The 18,627-nt window shown below is 37.0% G+C and overlaps 1 protein-coding gene across 4 annotated transcripts in view; it reads right to left on the bottom strand.

The window, feature by feature from the left end:
- RAD18 (RAD18, E3 ubiquitin protein ligase) overlaps positions 1 to 18,627 on the bottom strand; it is a 106,091-nt gene that overhangs the window by 60,928 nt on the left and 26,536 nt on the right. For all 4 annotated transcript variants that reach the window (XM_021068322.1, NM_001142833.1, XM_021068321.1 and 1 more), the window contains 3 exon segments: positions 15,996 to 16,336; positions 12,099 to 12,198; positions 7,305 to 7,489 (listed from right to left, as the gene is read on the bottom strand). In XM_021068322.1, coding sequence (XP_020923981.1) covers positions 7,305 to 7,489; positions 12,099 to 12,198; positions 15,996 to 16,336 — 626 coding nt within the window.

Below are 18,627 nucleotides of genomic sequence, written 5' to 3' on the forward strand. Positions count from 1 at the left end.
GTCACCAATCACATACATCAGAGAGATCTGGAATGAACTCTGCCTCCTATAAATACCTTTGAAGGCCAAAGGCATGAAATCTGCCAATGTTGTCTTTCTGTCTACTAGGTCGACGTATTAAAACTAAAATACATATGGTGTAGGAAAACAACTACACTCTCTTATACTCACTTATATGCACAAAAAAATCCTATGTCTGGAGTTTATTTCAAAATAACCCATGAGGAGAGGGCTGTAAATAACAGACAACACATCATTAGGCATGGGCTGACAACTGTTTATGCTGGATAACAGGTAAATGGGGAAAATCATTGTATTCTTCACCGTTCTTCCATATAAACTTAAAATAACCCCTACTAAAAAGTGTTTTACAAAAGCCAGTCTTCGAGAATGCAATTACCTCAATTCGAAGTTTGTTTTTCAAGCATTGAGAGGTACCTCTTGACTCCCTAATATCATAAAACCAGTAGAAAGAATATAAACAATCCCTCTCTCTGAACATGAAAAGCTAGCATAAATTTACTGAATCATGGTGTAACAGGAAAATGAAACATTTGCATTCTATCCAATCCACTAACACAAGCATCATTCAAGATAGAGAACATTTAGCATATTCTTTTCTAAGGTATTAGGGAAACTATTTTAGGATTAGATACAGTAGGTGCTTCAGTCTTTCAGGGAGACTTTGATTCTGTTTATGATGTAAAGAGCTGGATATAGTGTCCATCTCACTCTAAGAACAAGAAAAGGCTAGATAACACATAAAACTAATTTATCTTGAATCCAATACAGCTAGTCACAGGGAAACCAAAGAGCCTGAGATCAAATTAAAAGACAAGTGCCTTAGAGGAAAGCGGGGTCATGAGCACTGGCTGACATAAGGAGAAAGACTAGGATCATCCTACCTCTAGGTAAAAAGATTTCAGATTAACATTCCGATGAACTGCAAAAGGTCAAGTGTGAACCACCATGAAAGTATAAAAATCCTGGCAAGCAGAGACACAAGGGATTCACACTGATTTCAAGGTTATTTTCTATAGACCTTACTGAGTATTCTCAAAAGTGTCCCCCAAGATCGAGGCCTAGGAAAGGAGAACAGCCCCCACTGTGTGAAGGCACAAAGCCTCATAAGATCTTTAACCCTTAGGAAACAAAAGCATTAAGCCAGGGAAAATTCTAGTCCCCAGAACATACATAAATGGAGAAAGGAAATAAATGAAACTCTCCACTCTGGCAGAAGGGTAAGGGAACTGCCCTGGGCCTAGACCCCTGGAGGACCCTTGCCACTTAGGGAGGCACAAGATCACTGAGAGAGCCCTACTCCTGAGATCCACAATCATAAGACTGCCTAAGACAGAGCTCAACTAGAACAGAGAACAACCCCTTGCTCCTTACCATGGAATGGGGTTGCTCCAAGTGACAAGTAACAGTGAACTGTCACTGAGAGAGAAGTGAGCATGGAAAGAGACTCCATAAAGCACAGGCTCACAGGGAAAATCTAAGAGTAAGTGACAGGGGTACATTTAAAAACAACAACAATAAAAGGACTTCTGGTAACTCTGGCACCCATCTAAGCACAAGTGATATGAAACTGGTGGTCAACTGTGGATAACCACAGCAACAACAAAACCAAACCAAGTCAACCACACACAATAAAAACCTAGCAGAAGAGGAGACAAGTCCATTTTTTAGTCATACATAGTATTTACTCCAGTGTTTAGATTCTCACATACTAAGTCTGGCTTTCAACCAAAATTTACAAGATACATGACAAAGCAACCAAATAATAACAAGACTAAATTCAGATATCTATCACCCAGATGTAAGAACTACAGACATGGAATTGAGTGAATCACATCAACTATGATTAATATGCTAAAATATCTAGTGGAAAAGACAAACAACATGCATGAAGAGATGGGCACCTCAGGAGAGAGATGAAAACACCAAGAACAAAAGAGAAATGTCAGACAAAAAAAAAAATTAAGAGAGATAACTAAACTAAGCTATGTAAAAAAAATCAGTGAACTTGAAAATGGGATTGGTGGTATTACCCAAAGTGAAACAGAAAAAAAGAGGAAAACACACACACACACAAACAAAAGACAGAATAAAGCATCTAAGAGCTGTGGGACAGTATCAAAAAGCCTAATATACATGTAACAGAAATCCTGGAAGAAGAAATCGTTGAAGACCTGATAGCCAGAATTTGCTAAATATAATGAAAGATATTAAACCACAAATGCAAGAAGCTTAAAGAATATCAAGCAGAATAAATAATAAAAAACATAAGAAAACAAAAACACACAATATATCTACACATATCACAGGGAGAAAATTTTAAAGCCAGGCAGAAAAGGGGGTATATTACATAAATAAAAGTCAAGCATTACGTCACATCCTTTTCAAAATCTATTCAAGTCAGAAGGCAGCAGAATGAAGAATTTAAAGTGTGGGGGGAAAACATTCACCAATCCAGAATTCTATAGCAATGGAAATATTTTTCAAAAGTGAAAGAGAAACAAAGACTTTCTGAGTCAAACAAAAACAGAGAGGATATATTATTAGCAGACTTGTACTATAAAAAGTAAAATTCTTCAAGCAGAAGACACTCATCTCTTAAAGAAGAGTGTTAGAAATGATAACAATGAAGGTAAATATGAAATGTATATATTTTTTATTTTTTATTATAAAAATATCATCTGTATAAAGGAAAAATAATAGCAACGCATTGTTTTAACAGCATGACAACAACACAAAGAATTAGGGGTTGGGAGTATACTACTGTAAGATTCTTATACTACAAGCAGAGCAGTATATTCTTTGAAGGCAGACTGTGACTAATTAAAGATGTAGATTATGAACCTTAATGCAAACACTAAAACTTTTTTTTAAAGCACATACCCATGGCATATGGAAGTTCCCAAGCTAGGAGTCAAATGGGAACTGCAGCTACCAGCCTAGGTCACAACCATGGCAACATGAGATCTGAGCCGTGTCTGTGACAATGCAGTTTGTAGCAACAATGGATCCTTAACCCAACGAGCGAGACCATGGCTTGAACACACATCCTCATGGACACTCTGTCGGGCTCTTAACTCTGAGCCACAATGGGAACTCCTAAAACTTTTTTAAAAAAGAGGAAAAATAATAAGCTAATAGTAGAAATGAAATATAATTTAAAAAATACTCAATCCAAAAAACAACAAAAAGGGATAAAAGGAACAAACAGAAAACAACTAACAAGATGCTAAGCTTGAAGCCTACTGTATCAACAACTGCACTAAATATAAATGGTCTAAAAGCACTAATAAGAGCCAGAGAATGCAGAATGGATAAAAAAAGAAAAACCAAACAATATACTGTCAAAATAGAACCCATTTTAAATAAAAGACATAGATAGATCCAAAGTAAAGGATGGAAAGAGATGTATCATGTAACTACTAATGAATAGAAACCTGGAGTAGCTATATCAATATGAGGCATGAGACTCCAGAGCAATGAATGTTATCAGGGATAAAGAGGGAAATTATATATATATAAAAAGGAGTCAATTCATCAAGACTTAACAATTCTTAATGTGCTTGCAGCTATAATAGAAATTAAAAATCATACATGAACAAGACCTTCTAGTTCTAAACAAGATGGGCTAGATCATTTTTCTTCTCATTTCTCATATTCTTCCCTGCAAAGTTTAACTAAAAACTATGGACATAGCAGACAGTGATAAAAGAACTCTGAAATGTGGAAGGAGGAAAATGGACTGGTTAATAAGGATCTCAGAATCTAAGGAACAACACTGCTAAGTTTCCTAGGTTACTTTATATCTTCTAAATACCCTAGACTGGTCTCTGGTGAAGCTGCAATCCAGAACCACCAACAGGCACAGGGACGGGTGGGGTGGGGGTGGGGGGTGCCAAGAAAAATCTATCCTAAGCAAAGGACTGTGACAGGGAGAGATGAGAAACATTTTTTATAATATCCAGCTAAACTGCTGATGTTCCCAGCCCCCTGCAACATCATCAGAGGTTAACTGGGGAGTGTGGACTTCCACACCCCCTACCCAGCAGCAGCAGGAAGCCTGAGGCAGGCTTTCTTCTCCTGCCAATACAGTGTCAATGCAAACTCTCCGCTGACTAGAAATCTAGCAAGGAGCCTAGACTTCTACCCCCGTACTCCTGACTCCACCACCACCCAGCAATAGCAAGTGGCATCCTCACCCTCTCAACTAGTGACTACAGGAAGAGAATCTCAAAGAGAAGAAACCTGGAGGAAAGTATTCTTTACGCCTGCACAGAAAAACCTGGACACACCCCTAGCTGATTCACAGGGGAAACTGTCTAGATTTGACAAAAGCATTGCATTGAGAACTGAACCACAAAACAGAATACCAGATATTCAGAGTGCCCCAAGGTAGCGATTAAATGGCACAGACCAGAATAACACTGCACGGGCTCTGGACACTAAACTGTCATTAGAACCACTTTCCACAAAGATAGGCCAGGATCTGCATCTCAAACCTAAACAAGGTGAATGCTTCCTAAAACAGAATATTTAGGGGCACACTCTTCTAGTCTCTGGATGGGATACTGCCCAATTTGTGAATCACCTAATAAAGCCAAAAAAAAGAGAGTATTTAAAAAGGATCTAGAGTCTTATACTATTATACTGAAAATGTCCAGGATATAATAAAAACACTTGCCATAGTAAAAAGCAAGAAAATCACAACTTGAATGAGAAAAGATAACCAAAAGACGTTACCATTAAGATGACTCGGATGTTGGAATTACCTGACAAAAATTATATAGCTAACATAAAAATGCTGTAACAGGCAATTAGGAATACTCTTGAAACAAAAGAAAACAAAACTGCTACTGTATGTACTACTTTTATGACAGTAACTACTCCATTATACAAATACTGTTAGGCTTGAGCCACACAGGGCCCCAGCTGAAAACCCAAATACTGCTATTCCTGACAGTTATATTTGTTATTAATCTATTATAGTTAGAAGGGGAAACTAAGTAACAACAACAAAAATTGGAAACAAAGTGAAGCAAATAAGCTTCACTGTATTATTTCAAATAAGTAACAACCACAATGAAGGGGGAAAGTAACTTATGAACACAGTATATGACCATGTACCCTTAGTCCAGGCAAGGGGGGAGGGGAGAGGGAAGACTCGGGTAGAGAGAAGTGGAAAAAAAAAATCTGAAATTCTTTCTCTGTTTGCAGAGGTGTAGCAGTAGATGTATTACAGAACTGAACAAATTCTGGGAGGGAAGACTGGAGGGAGGGGAAGATTGGGAGGGAAGATACTCCTTGTTGAAAAAGGGAAATACAAATACAAATGAGAAAGATAAAGAAGAACCCTATGGGGTTGTATCGAAAGTAGGGGTACTGGTATGTTCTAATCTGTACATATATATGTAGAACACAGGGACACAGACATGTGTATGTACACACATATCCATGTATGCATAGGTACAAGAATGTATATATTTCCTGAGCTCTATCTGCTGAAAGAAGCAAAGGCACCAGGTAGCAACAAGCATAGCTGGCAGCCATATCTTGGTTTCCTCAAAAAAAGATGCAAAGCTTCTCACGGAAATGGCTGATGCCAGAGCCAGAACAAGGAATCACTACCATGTTATGCTAGTGACTTATGCTGCAGCTTGCAACAAGGGATCCTTAAGCCACTGAGTGAGGCCAGGGACCAAATCTACAACCTCAGAGAGACACAATGAGTCCTTAACCCACTGAGCCACAATGGGAACTCCTTTTTTTTTCCCATAGGGGTAAGATTTTAATGAAGTATGGGATATTTAGATGGTATTAAACTGTCTCTGTACAGATTTCTTATTAAGAGTGAGAAGGAAAACTATACATGAAGAAACTGACAAGGTGAACAAATGAGGGGCACAAAGATGTTAAATACCTCTAACTTGATACTCTGAGAAGAACAAAACATCATTTACATAGTATTTTGGCCACGAATGCATAACCCAAATGTAATTATAAGGAACATTAGACGAAGCCAAATGGGAAACATTCTATTTGGGAAAAAAACCCAACAACAACAAAGATTATTCTTTCGAAATGCCAATGCCATAAAGGACAAAGAAAGGTGAGGAACTGTTCCTAATTGAAAGAGACTGAAAGGCTACTATGACTAAATTTAACATTGTGATCATGTACTAGAGGAGAAAAAAAAAAATCCATAAAGGCCATTATTGGTCCACCGGTAAAACTGGAATCGAGATGACAGAACTGTTTTAACAAAGATGAGTTTACTCACACTGAGAACTGTACTGCAATGAAAGAGAATATCCCTTTTCTTAGGATATATACAATGAAGTATTCAGAAGTCAAGATTACAAACTTCTTCTTAGATGGGTTAGGAAAATATATGTATACATATATGTATGTATACACAAACACAAATACATTCAGAGAGAGAGAGAAAAACTAATTCATAGACCAAACAGGACAAAATGCTAATAGACGAATGCATGTAAAGGTGTGTATGTGTTTTTTGGTTTGTTTTTTTTTCTCTTTTTTGGCCACCCCTTGGCACATGGAGTTCCTAGGCCAGCAATCAGATCCAAACCACAGCTGCAGCTGTGGCAACACAGGATTCTTAATCCACTGTACCAAGCCAGGGATTGAACCTGCGTCCCAGGGCTCCCAAGATGCCACCAATCCCTTTGCACCACACTGGGTATTCTAGGGTGTATGTGTTCTTTATGATAATATTTCCACTTTCCCATAAGTACAAAATTATTTCCAAATAAAGGTTTTTGTTTTTTTTTAAGAATGCAAAATTAAGACCTTTTCAGACAAATAAAAGCTGAGAGAACTTTCTGTACTACAAGAAACATTAAATGAAGTTTTTTAGGCCAAAAGAATACAACATCAGGTAGAAATCTGGATCTAAGCAAAGAAGTGAAGACTACTACAAATAGTAAATATGTAGGCACACACAGGCTTTCCTTTAAATTTTTTAAATCTTCTTTAAAGGAAAATTGGCAGCTTGAAGCAAAAATGATAACACATTATCTCTAGAAAGACACCTAAGAAGCTGGCAGCAGAGATTGCCTCTGAGAAGGGAATACAGAGAGACCAGCTGAAAGAAGGGCTGGCTTATCATAGAACACTCTAGGTACCTTTGGAAGGAGTACATTTGCATATCTTACCTATTATCAAAAATGTATTAAAAATTTTCCCTGTGTTTTATAATCCCTAAGCCACACAAAATTGCTTTATCCAGAGAATAAACATAACTCATTGTTTTATTACTTTACCTGATTTAGGATGCAAAGCATCACACTGGGCATTGTACATGTGTACAAATTCTTGGTGCCTTTTAATGAGCTGTTGTTTATTTCCTTGAACAGATAATCCATGCTGTTTTAGCTTTTTCTTTAAATCTCGATCTGAGAGCAAGTTATATACAGTTTTGGGCAGCAGCTTCCTCTTCTGAACAGAACTGAAAAGGTGAAAAAAAGAAACCACAGAGGGTTATTGTGAATCATCAAATGTTTTTCATATGAAAGAGTAATTCGCCTTCTGACACAATACAAGAGTGACTGGGAGAATCATAGAACCATTAAGATAAAAACTGGAAAGACAAGAAGGATTAAATTTGCAAGAAAAGTTGGCAGTATTGGAGTTCCCTGGTGGCTTAGTGGGTTAAGAATCTGGCATTGTCACTGCAGTGTGCAGTGGCTCAGGTCACTGCTGTAGCGCAGGTCTGATTCCTGACTTGGCAACTTTCACATACTGCAGGTACATTCCCCCCACCCTCCAAAAGTTGACAGTACTCATCTGACAGTGATGCCCCTGAAGTGGCAGTGGGACATTCGAATAGGGGAATCTAGGTGGCAGCCAAAATGTACAGAAAGTTAGGTCTTAGAAAGAGGTCAGGCCTAAAGACACAGACTTGGGACTCATACAGAGGCTTGTGGACTAAATGCTATGAGAACTTAGGATCACACTGTGAAATCTCTATAAAAACCAGTTATCTCAGGTGATTAGAGTACAGATGCTATCAAGGATCAGGCTACAGATTTAAGAATATCATCATATAAAGCTTCTTTGCAAACAGTTCTGATGCAGAAGCAAAACTGCTCCCTTAAATCCAAGGCAATTATTTTGCAAAGAGAATTCAGAGAGTTGATGGGTAGGCAGTATTCTTGTGGCATTATCTTCAAAAGAACACAACTGAAAGCAGCAGCAAGAAAAGCAACAGAGTTTTGTTTTTTTCAATTTCCATTAATTATATTGACAAATATGTAAGGTATTCTAAGAAATGCAGTAGCAAAATCACCACCTGGCTCTTCACTGTATTTACATAATGAATACAATAAGCACCAAGCTGCAATCTTAAATTTCACAAAGCCCTGTCTTGTATTCCCTCCAAAAAACCAACTTGGCTGGCACAGCAGTGACCCAAGCTGGATCCTTAACCCTACCATACCACAAGAGAACTTCCAAAAAATCAATTAGTAAACATTTATTACATGGAATATGTAGAAGTCGAGCTACCTAAGCACATGAATGACTTGAGACAATCTTATAAATAGGAATTCTTTAGTAAATTTTAATCTATTTACTCTGATTATAGTCTGGTTCTCTGAGTACATCATCTGGCTCAATGTTATCACAATTAGGTGCTTAACAAATATATACTCAAAGTAGTCACTACATTTGCAATCATTTTTAAATAAAATATCAAAACTTCAGGTAAAAAATAATGGGAACTTGAAAGTAATAGATTTATCAAAAACAAACAAGATTTTACAAAGGACCTGAATGTAGCTAGTTGGCACAAGGCCATGCTGCCGAAACTTTAGTACATCTCAGAACCACCTAAAGAGCTTATTTAAAATGCAATTCTCGGGGAGTTCCCATCACGGAGCAGTGGTTAATGAATCCAACTAGGAACCACAAGGTTGCGGGTTTGACCCCTGGCCTCACTCAATGGGTTAAGGATCTGGCACTTGCCCTGAGCTGTGCTGTAGACTGCAGACTCGGCTCAGATCCCACATTGCTGTGGCTCTGGCGTAGGTCGGCAGCTACAACTCTGATTAGACCCCTAGCCTAGGAACCTCCATATGCTGTGGGCGTGGCCCTAAGGGAAAAAAAAAAAAATACAGTTCTCAATCACTTTGCCATATCACCCACCAAATTTGACTCAGGTCTTAAGTGGGGACCTAAAATCTCTATTAACAAGGTTCCACAGGGTAAAATCTGATGCAAATGGTCCACAGACTACACTAAAAGACAGTACAGTCAAGTACAGACTGAAAACAACCAAACATTTCTCTATTAACCAACAGCACCATTCCCTGGCTGGGTTATTTCTTTCACACTCTATAAATAAAATCTAAAAGCCAGAAATAACTAACTGCAGAAAGACATACAAACTGTCAACAGATTACATTTTTCTGAAAATTGCTCTTCCTATAATGACTGATGGGCTATTGGACTCTACAACACTGATGATGGCTAAACAAAATCACAGTAGGTAGCAAGAGCTCAAACATTTTGTAGGAGTTTATACAAGAACATTGTGAGGGACAATTCATTAAGTCTGTGTCACAACATTTATTTTATTAAGGATAGATGATTAAATTTAAGACTGTGAAATTCTAATGGAAAACTGTACTGCTCACTGGCATTTACAATGAAAAGCACTAGCAGAAAGCAACAATAAAAACATGAAGCCTGAAAAATGTTTCCCCAAAACATGAAAATGATACTGACCTTTCTTTCATGATTTGGTTTAACAGTAAAGCTTTTAAGGGTCCTCAGAACCTGAGGACATCAAAAGGAAGAGTATTCTTTTAATCTACTCTGATATGAATCTACAGAGCTGTCATACACATTAAAGCAGGGACCTGTCAGGGTGTTGTGGAGAAAATTTTCTAAATGCCAGAGACTCTTTTATGTGACCAGATCCAGGATGAGGATATAACTAAAGAGAAAGGTGGCTCAATGTCTCCCGAGGTGTATCCTTCCAAATTCTAGTTTTGCAAGATTAAGTTAGGAGGACAAAAGAGTTTGGGGGGGGGTCAAATAAATATAGGAATTATTAGATAAAACAAAATCCAACAATCATATTTGATGTAGGACTTCTCAGAGCCTTCAGTCCACTAACTTGCACAGTGAATCTTTCCCTGTGAGTATGCATTGCTTCTAAAAGCACTACAGAGCAAATGGCAGGACTTTAGCTTTCCATCGAGCACTTTGGAACCACTAGTGGAACCTGAACTTCACTATTCATGGATGTGTATGTCTTTAGATAAATTGACAGAGCTAAGTATGTTAGAAGAAATATGATGGATGTATCTGGAAAAAGAGAGACCAAGCAGGATTATCAGTGCTGATTCCTTACTGGTCAAGAAGAAAATGCTCAGCTTCCAATCTCCCAACTCATTCTCTAGGAAAAAGCATTTCTAAAGAAGTCATCAGATTCTCACAGCTTATGGGAAATAACCCTCGAGATGATCCAGCTTCATTTATTCCAAATCCCAACTAACTAGGCATCCTAAAAATCTAAATTTTATTCCTGTCAACAAACTTAGCCACTAGGACTGATTGCTGTGCGTGCAAGACTGCACAGGCATCTGATGCCAGGATCCGTCTGTGGAGGAATCTTAGGCCCTACAGGCCACTATGGATAACAGGCAGGGACCAAGGCAGGGGGAGGGTCAGGTGGATCAGCACAGGCCCAGGCCCCTATTTCTACTTTAATGGAACAGGGCCAAGTTTACCTGCTTCACATATTATGGATCACTGTAAGATTTCACTTGAAAAAAGGTTCTGCTAGGGAAAACAATATCAAGCTAAGAACACAATAATAACTGTTAATTGGTGTCCCCACTGTAAATTAAGAAAGTACCACTGTGCTTTATATGTTACCTTTCATAAATTTTAACAGCAAGAGTCTGTCCCTTGGAAACTGAACTGAATCCAGATATACTCATAAAAATTAAGTGATACTATTTTATCTTTAATCATAAATACGATAAAGTACTCCTGCCTAACCAGCATGATTTTTGGAAAAGACTCTTCCAAGTTCTTCAAAACAGACCAAATGGAAGTGCCAATTATTCTGTTCATTCTCACCTCCTAGATAGCATTGGTTTCTTCACTTTCCTTCCTCTCCTTTCCAGATACCTCTGAAATATCACTTATTCTCTCCCCTTCCTTCCTGTTTCAAATGGGTTCTTTTTGCATGTCAAGGATAGCTTCATTACTGGACTTCTGATCTCTTATACTTTATATCATTTGCTCTCTCCCTGGAGATAGTGTAAGGAAGGAGGCTAAAAGCTTATATAATTTCTATTTGAATAAATAAAATCTTCCTCGATTTTGCTGCTTATTCCTTCCCCAAACCACCATTCCATCTCTCCTCTTTCCTTCATCGCCATACTCACCTAATTTGCAACTTCTGCTTCCCTATTATCTTCATTAACCACTGACTCTTTAACACTCTCAATTTAACTTTGATTAAAATGTGATTCCTAGACAACTTGTATGTGTAAAAACAGCAGTCTAGTTTAATAAACTACTTTGACTTCAATGTATAAGAGAGGCAGAATAATGTGAGTTTAGGTACAAATATTGGGTTGACAACTTACTTATCTTACCTGGGTAACTGGAAGACAATATAGATTACAATTCAAACATACCCTTTTGTATCTTTGAACATCATGTGTGTATGGTAATTAACTATTCAGAAAAAATAAATTTTGAAAAAGCTAGATTTAAAAAATTTAAACTTCTGAGCTTCCTAAGAACTAACATAAGCTTTAATGTGTTCTATGTTCAGTCTAACCTTGCTTTCTTTAGCCAAGGGTTTTATGGTAGTTCTAAGATTCTAAGAGAAAAAAACAAATCTAAAAAGAATTATTGAATTCTAAGTCATTAATTTCTTGTTCAGTCAAATTTTATTAGCATATAATAAAGTTAATTATATTTGGCAAGATAGGAGTTGAGGAAAGAATAAAGAATGGACAGGTGGCTAATATTTTATAAAGCAGAAGAAGCAACAGCTAAAGTAGCTCAATGGTTGTGTTTAACTTTCTTACCTTCTGAGGCTTTCTTTCTTCTCTTCACGTGATAAACAGCTGTCTAAGTGCTTATTAATGTGATTTTCTGGAATATTAACCCCACAAACAGGACAATCCACTGTATTTTTCAAAAAGAGAAGAAGATTTCATTATTTATAGAAAAAGCAAAAATAACATAACCTGGCACCTTCTAGCAACTAAGATAAAAAACAGAATCCAATCTTAACACACACTTAAAAAAGTATAAGAGAAAAAGGGCAACAGGAGTGGAACAGACTCCTGATTACTGAATAATGACTATACTGTGGAAAATAATAATAATAATTAGAATCCTAGTTCTGAAGGAAGATACTGCAAAGAAGTCTGGAAATTCTTTTACTAAAAAATGCTTTAGTTAAATCTTTTCCACCAAAGCATGACCAAGCTATAAAACTAATCTTAAGTATTTCCTAGTCTTAGGAACCATTAATGTTTAGCACTGAAGCAATCATAACAACTTGAGTAAGACATACCTGGCTGGAGATGGAAGGTGGGGGAAGGGTATATGCAGCTAAATAAAATAATATATTGGCGTGGGCCAACTACTCTTCAAATTATTCATGGCTACAAATTTGTTAATTTAGCTCTCATTTGTAGCTACAGACATATTTCATTTTACTGTGCTTCACTTTATTGTGCTTTGCAGATAACGCTTTTCTTTTCTTTTTTAAACAAATTGAAGGTTTTTGGCAACCCTGTATTGTCTGGTGATGGCCAGCATTTTCTTTTTTAAACTTTAAGTATAGTTGATTTACAATGTTGTGTTAGTTTCTGATGTACAGCACAGTGATTCAGTTATATATAGATTCTTTCTCATATTCTTTTCAATGAGGTTGATTATAGGATATTGAATACAATAGGACCCTGTTGTTTAATATATTTTTAATATAACAGTTTATTACCTGCTAATCTCAAACTTCTAATTATCCCTCCCTACCCTTTCCCCTTTGGTAACCATAAGTTTGGTTTTCTATGAGTTTGTTTCTGCCATACTTCAGATTTCACATATAAATGATACCATATGGTATTTCTCTTTCTCTTTCCGACTTACTTCACTTATTATGAGAATCTCTAGGTCCATTCACATTGTCTCAAATGGTATTATTTCATTCTTTTTTTATGGCTGGGTAGTATTCTGTTGTGTGTATAAGTGTGTGTGTGTGTGTATATATATATATATATATATATATCTTCTCTATCCATTCATCTGTGGATGGACATTTAGATTGCTTCCATGTCATGGCTATTGTAAACAGTGCTGCTATGAACACAGGGGTGCATGTAGTTTTCAAATTAGAGTTTTCTCTAGATACATGCCCAGGAGTGAGACTGCTGGATCATATGGCAACTCTATTTCTAGTTTTTAAAGGAACCTCCATACAGTTTTACATAGTTGGCTACACCAATTTATATTCCCAGCAGTGTAGGAGAGTTCCCTTTTCTCCACAACCTCTCCAGCTTTTGTCATTTGTAAATTTTTTAACGATGGCCATTCTGACCAGTGTAAGGTGGTACCTCACTGTAGTTTTGATTTCCACTTCTCTAATAATTAGTGATATTGAGCATCTTTTCATGTGCCTATTGGCCATCTGCATGTCTTTGGAGAAATGTCTACTTAGGTCTTTGGCCCATTTTTTGATTGGTTTGTTTGGGGTTTTTTAAATTAAGTTGTATGAGCTGTTTGTATATTTTGGAAATTAAGTCCTTTTTGGTTGCATAGTTTGCAAATATTTTCTCCCACTCTGTAGGCTGTTGTTTTATTTTGTTTACAGTTTCCTTTGCTATGCAAAAGATTTATAAGTTTGATTAGATCTTTTTTATTTTAGCTTTTATTATTGCCTTGGGAGAATGACCTAAGAAAACATTAATACAATTTATGACAGAGAATGTTTGCCTATGTTCTCTTCTAGGAGTTTTATGGTATCATGTCTTAAATTTAAGTCTTTAAGCCATTTTGAGTTTATCTTTGTGTATGGTGTGAGGAATGGTACTAACTCCATTGATTTACATACAGCTGTCCACCTTTCCCAACACCACCTACAGAAGAGACTGTCTTTTCTCCACTGTATACTCTTGCCTCCTATGTTGAAGATTAACTAAGACAGTATTTTTAAACAAAAAAAAATTTAATTAGTGCATGTACATTTTTTTAGTCATTTTTTCAGTCATAAAGCACATAATAGATTATAGTATAGTGTAAACATAACTTTTATATGCACTGGGAAAGAAAAAAACCTGTGATATTTGGATATTTGCCTTATTACGGTGGTTTAGAACCAAATCCACAATTTCTTCAAGGTATGCCTGTGCAAGTGCAGTGTTAAAAAGTGGAAATATTATTCTCCATCATGTGAGAAAAAGAATGTGTTTATGTATGTGTGTGTGTGTGTGTGTGTGTGTGTGTGTGTGACTGGATCATTTTACCGTACAGCAGAAATCAACAGAATATTGTGAATCAACTATAATAGAAAAAATAAAAATCCGAAAGTATAAATAAATAAAAATAAAAAGTGGAAACATGATCACTTGGAAACTGATGAATTCCAGGGATATGTGGAGGTCTCTAGAGGCCACCATGGATAACAGGCAGGGACCACGTGGAAGGTCAGGTGGAGAAGCACAGCCTCCAGACCCTCCAATTCCACTTTAATGGAGCAGGGCCAATTTTATCTTCTATATGTATGATTCACTGAGAGATTTCACTTGAAAACAAAGATTCTGCTGCAGGGGGGAAATGTTATCAAGTTAAAAACACTACAGTAAGAACTATCAATTCATTAAAGAAAAAAAAAACTGAGCCAAGATGAGATACGCTAGGAAATACAAGTAAAAAATTCACATATCCACATGAAGTTTTAACACTTGAGTACTAATAAACTAATTTCAACCCAAGTTTAGTAACCACAAAGAGCCCTGCATTGTGTGAGGCACAAACACAGCAAGGATGCCTAATACAAAGCTTCTGCCTGAAAGGTGCTCTGAACTTCACTGGCTAGAAGACACGGAAACAACAGGTTAAACAAGCTGCCCATGTCATCAAAAAGTTAAGCAAACTACACAAAACAGTCCAGAAAACAAGTGCTGTAACACTTCAGTGATATGAGAGACTGATACTGTGTAACATAAGTGAAGAATGCTTAGATCTGGGTAGAGTCTAGAATGGCGGAAAATAGCCAGCAGATACTTTTCGTAAAGTGCCAGGTAGTAAAGATTTCAGGCTTTGGGGGCCAGACAATATCTGATCACAACCAATAAACTATGCCATGCAGTGTGAAGGCAGTCACAGACAACGGGTAAAGTAATGGGCATGGCTGTGTCCCCAGGAAGCCTTGTTTACTGGTGACAAGCCAAATCTGGCCTGCAGGGTGTAGTTTCCCATTCCCTGAGTATTTTCCAGGGCTGGAGGGGAGATCAGCTTGGCTAGAACAGAATGACTTTCGAGAAGGAGAAGTGAGAAATAAGGTCGGATAGCTAGGGTAGCAGCCCAGTTGTCTAAGGCTGCAAGTGCCAATCAGAACAGCTTGGAAGTGTTCAAGTACTCATATAATAAGATAAAAAGAGCTCTTTAAGGTCAAACTGGAACTGATATGAAGGATGATGGCGGAAATGAATGAAAAGCTGAAAAACAAAAGCTACTGCCACCCATGAAGCATGAACTAATTAAAACTGCTCCATTTTCCCAGTGACCAGCCTGAATTTCCATTCTGCAAGAGAGGAAGAGAACACATGTGGGAGCACCACCTACTCCCATCTCTGAGGCTGTGACAGGCTGAAATATGGTTTGTCCTTTCCCATTCCTTCCTCCTCAAAACTGCTGCTTATTTTTTCTTACGTCATGTAGGATGAGTGAGAAAATACATGAAAATAATGTCCTACCTTTAGTAACTTGTTTCAAGGCCGAGGTAGAGGGTGTCTCAGGAACAATGGCCTCTGAGGAACCTGGAGCTGATTTTTCTACAGAAGGTGGCCCTCCAGTCTTGGCAGAAGAGCTCAGCTCCTTCAGAGGGCTGAATTTGCTTTCATTCTCTTTTATCAACAACTCTGACATGGAACCACCAGTTTCTCTAATCAAGAAATTCTCCATTAACCTGCTCCCTTTCTTTAAAGAATGTCTGAAGCCTACAGGAGTACTTTGTACTTTGACAGCATGGTTCTTTGAAGAGGAGGAAGCAGGGGATACAGGTGGTGACTCTAAGGCAAACTGCAACAGATGATTCCTTGAAGCACAGAAAATAAAAAGGTAATTAAGGCATCAACTTATGGATACATAACAAGTTAGCTGACATAAACTGTCCTCTCAATTAACACTTGTTTCTGTGAAATACTGAATTTACTCCATAATGACAGCAAAAGCAGGGTTTCTTCTAGAATAAAATACAAAGCACTAAATCTGACTTTAAAAGCAGTTAATCTGTCTGTAGAAGAAAATGTAAGGGTTTCACATTCTGGCCATGGAGAATGGCTGGTACAAGACTCTCCAACTATAAATAACTTTAAAATCTGAACAGAACAAATAAAACTGTTTATAATCACAGACTATAATCAACACAAGTCCACAACCCTTGAGAGAGAAAGGAAACATGAGGTGATCCAACATTTCCACAACAATTTCTCTTGAAGATATGTTCTGGGAGCTGGGTATTGAAATGATGTTGAAACAGAGGCTGGTGACCTCACTAGGTAGAGGGAACAGGGATTACAGCTCTGGACAAAGAGCGCTAGGATTGTAGGCCAGGGTGCTGGGCAGGGGATAGCCACAGAAAGGGACCCCCAGAAGTCTGCTTAGAAATGCCCATCAATTCCAGATCATTTCCAGGGCTGCACAAGCATAAGATGAAGCCATGGGAGACAGTGCAGGAAGCAGATGCTGGGAAGCTGAGATTTTCAAGGACAATGCTGGGAAGTTGTTGAATAAAGGAGCTATGATATGGAAATGTTCTATATATTGACTGTGATGACAATTACACAGATTTATGTTTAATAACATTCAAGGGTCGAAATTCGAACTTACTGTATATATTTCATTACATGTAAATTTTACAAATTTTACCACAGTTTAAAAAAATAAGGAACTACTGAAAATAAAAATAACAATAATTTCAAAAAAATTACTGATATACTGATGAGAAAGGCTAAAACTAGAAAGACTGGGAATATCAAGTGTTAGAGAGGCTATGGAGCAACTCAAACTCTCTCCTTTGCTGGTGGAAGTGTAATTTATCTTAACCATCTGAAAACTCGCTTTATAAAGATGCCAATAAATTAATGAATGCTTACTCCCTGACCGAGCAATTACACTTCTAGATAGGCAAAAGAAATACATGCCAAAAGACATGTTCACAGCAGCAGTACTTATAACAGACAAAAACCAGAAACAGACCAGGATGTTTATCAATATGGAAATGGGGAAAAATAATCCACATAGTATCATCTGAAATCAAAAGACTCAGAAAAAGAGTAAATATTTATCACTACATTATTTGACCAGATTCCCCTTTCTCTGTTGGCCTGAGGTCAATAAAACCGCTATTAACACTCACACCACCTAGAGGTTTGTTACTTCATTGGGCAGGAATGACACAAAAAGAAAAAAAGCAGTCAATACCTAATTCTGATTTACAGTTTTACAGAAATCTATAAAACTCTATTTATATCAAGATATCCAGCTTCATATCATATTTAATTGTAGTCATAATCTGAATGCTTTGACCATTTTAAATATGTCCTGAGACTAACTGGTATATCTAATATTTTAAACATTACTATTAAATATTTTGAAATGAATAATTAGGGTTGAGAGACAGTGAGCAGATGTGCAGAAGATCAAGACTGGCTGTAAGCTGATACATGTTTAAGTTGGGAGGGTCTATACTATTTTCTCTATTTTTGTATATATTTAAACTTTTCCACAATGAGAAGTCTGAAAATAAATAAATAAAAGCTACAGTGGGAGAAAGGTTTAAAAAAAAAAAAAAAACCTAGGATCCTAATCTTTGCAAAGAAACAGAAATAAAGTAAAAATACAGAACCACAATCAATAAGTCGCCTCTCCTTCTAGGCTCTGGATTTGGCACAAGAGGTTCTAAGAAAAGCTTTCATCTCATTATAACAAAGTAAAATATACACTTTCCAACTAATGGATAAAACTGTCACTAATAAATTGCATCCACACTACTACAAAGGAATGTCTTTTCAGCTAAGTGTCTACCCTAGAGATAACTCCTTTTTGCTTTCATTTACAATTGAGAAGAATTTTTTTCCAATTTGCTCTTTTACTTCAATACAGGCTAGTAAGAGAATGTAGCAGACAGTTGAACCATCACAATAATAAAATTATGCTCCATTTAAAATTGAAATCCATTAACTTCTTCATGTGTCTGCTAATTTCAACAACAGAAATATAAAACAAAAGTGTCTGTCCTCAAGAAGCTTACACTACAGCAAGGGAAGAGAGAACAGACACATACAACATATGCAAAAAGTACTATGAAAATAAAATGAACACATT

The sequence above is a fragment of the Sus scrofa genome, chromosome 13, assembly GCF_000003025.6.
Source record: "Sus scrofa isolate TJ Tabasco breed Duroc chromosome 13, Sscrofa11.1, whole genome shotgun sequence".
Taxonomy (NCBI): Eukaryota; Metazoa; Chordata; class Mammalia; order Artiodactyla; family Suidae; genus Sus; species Sus scrofa.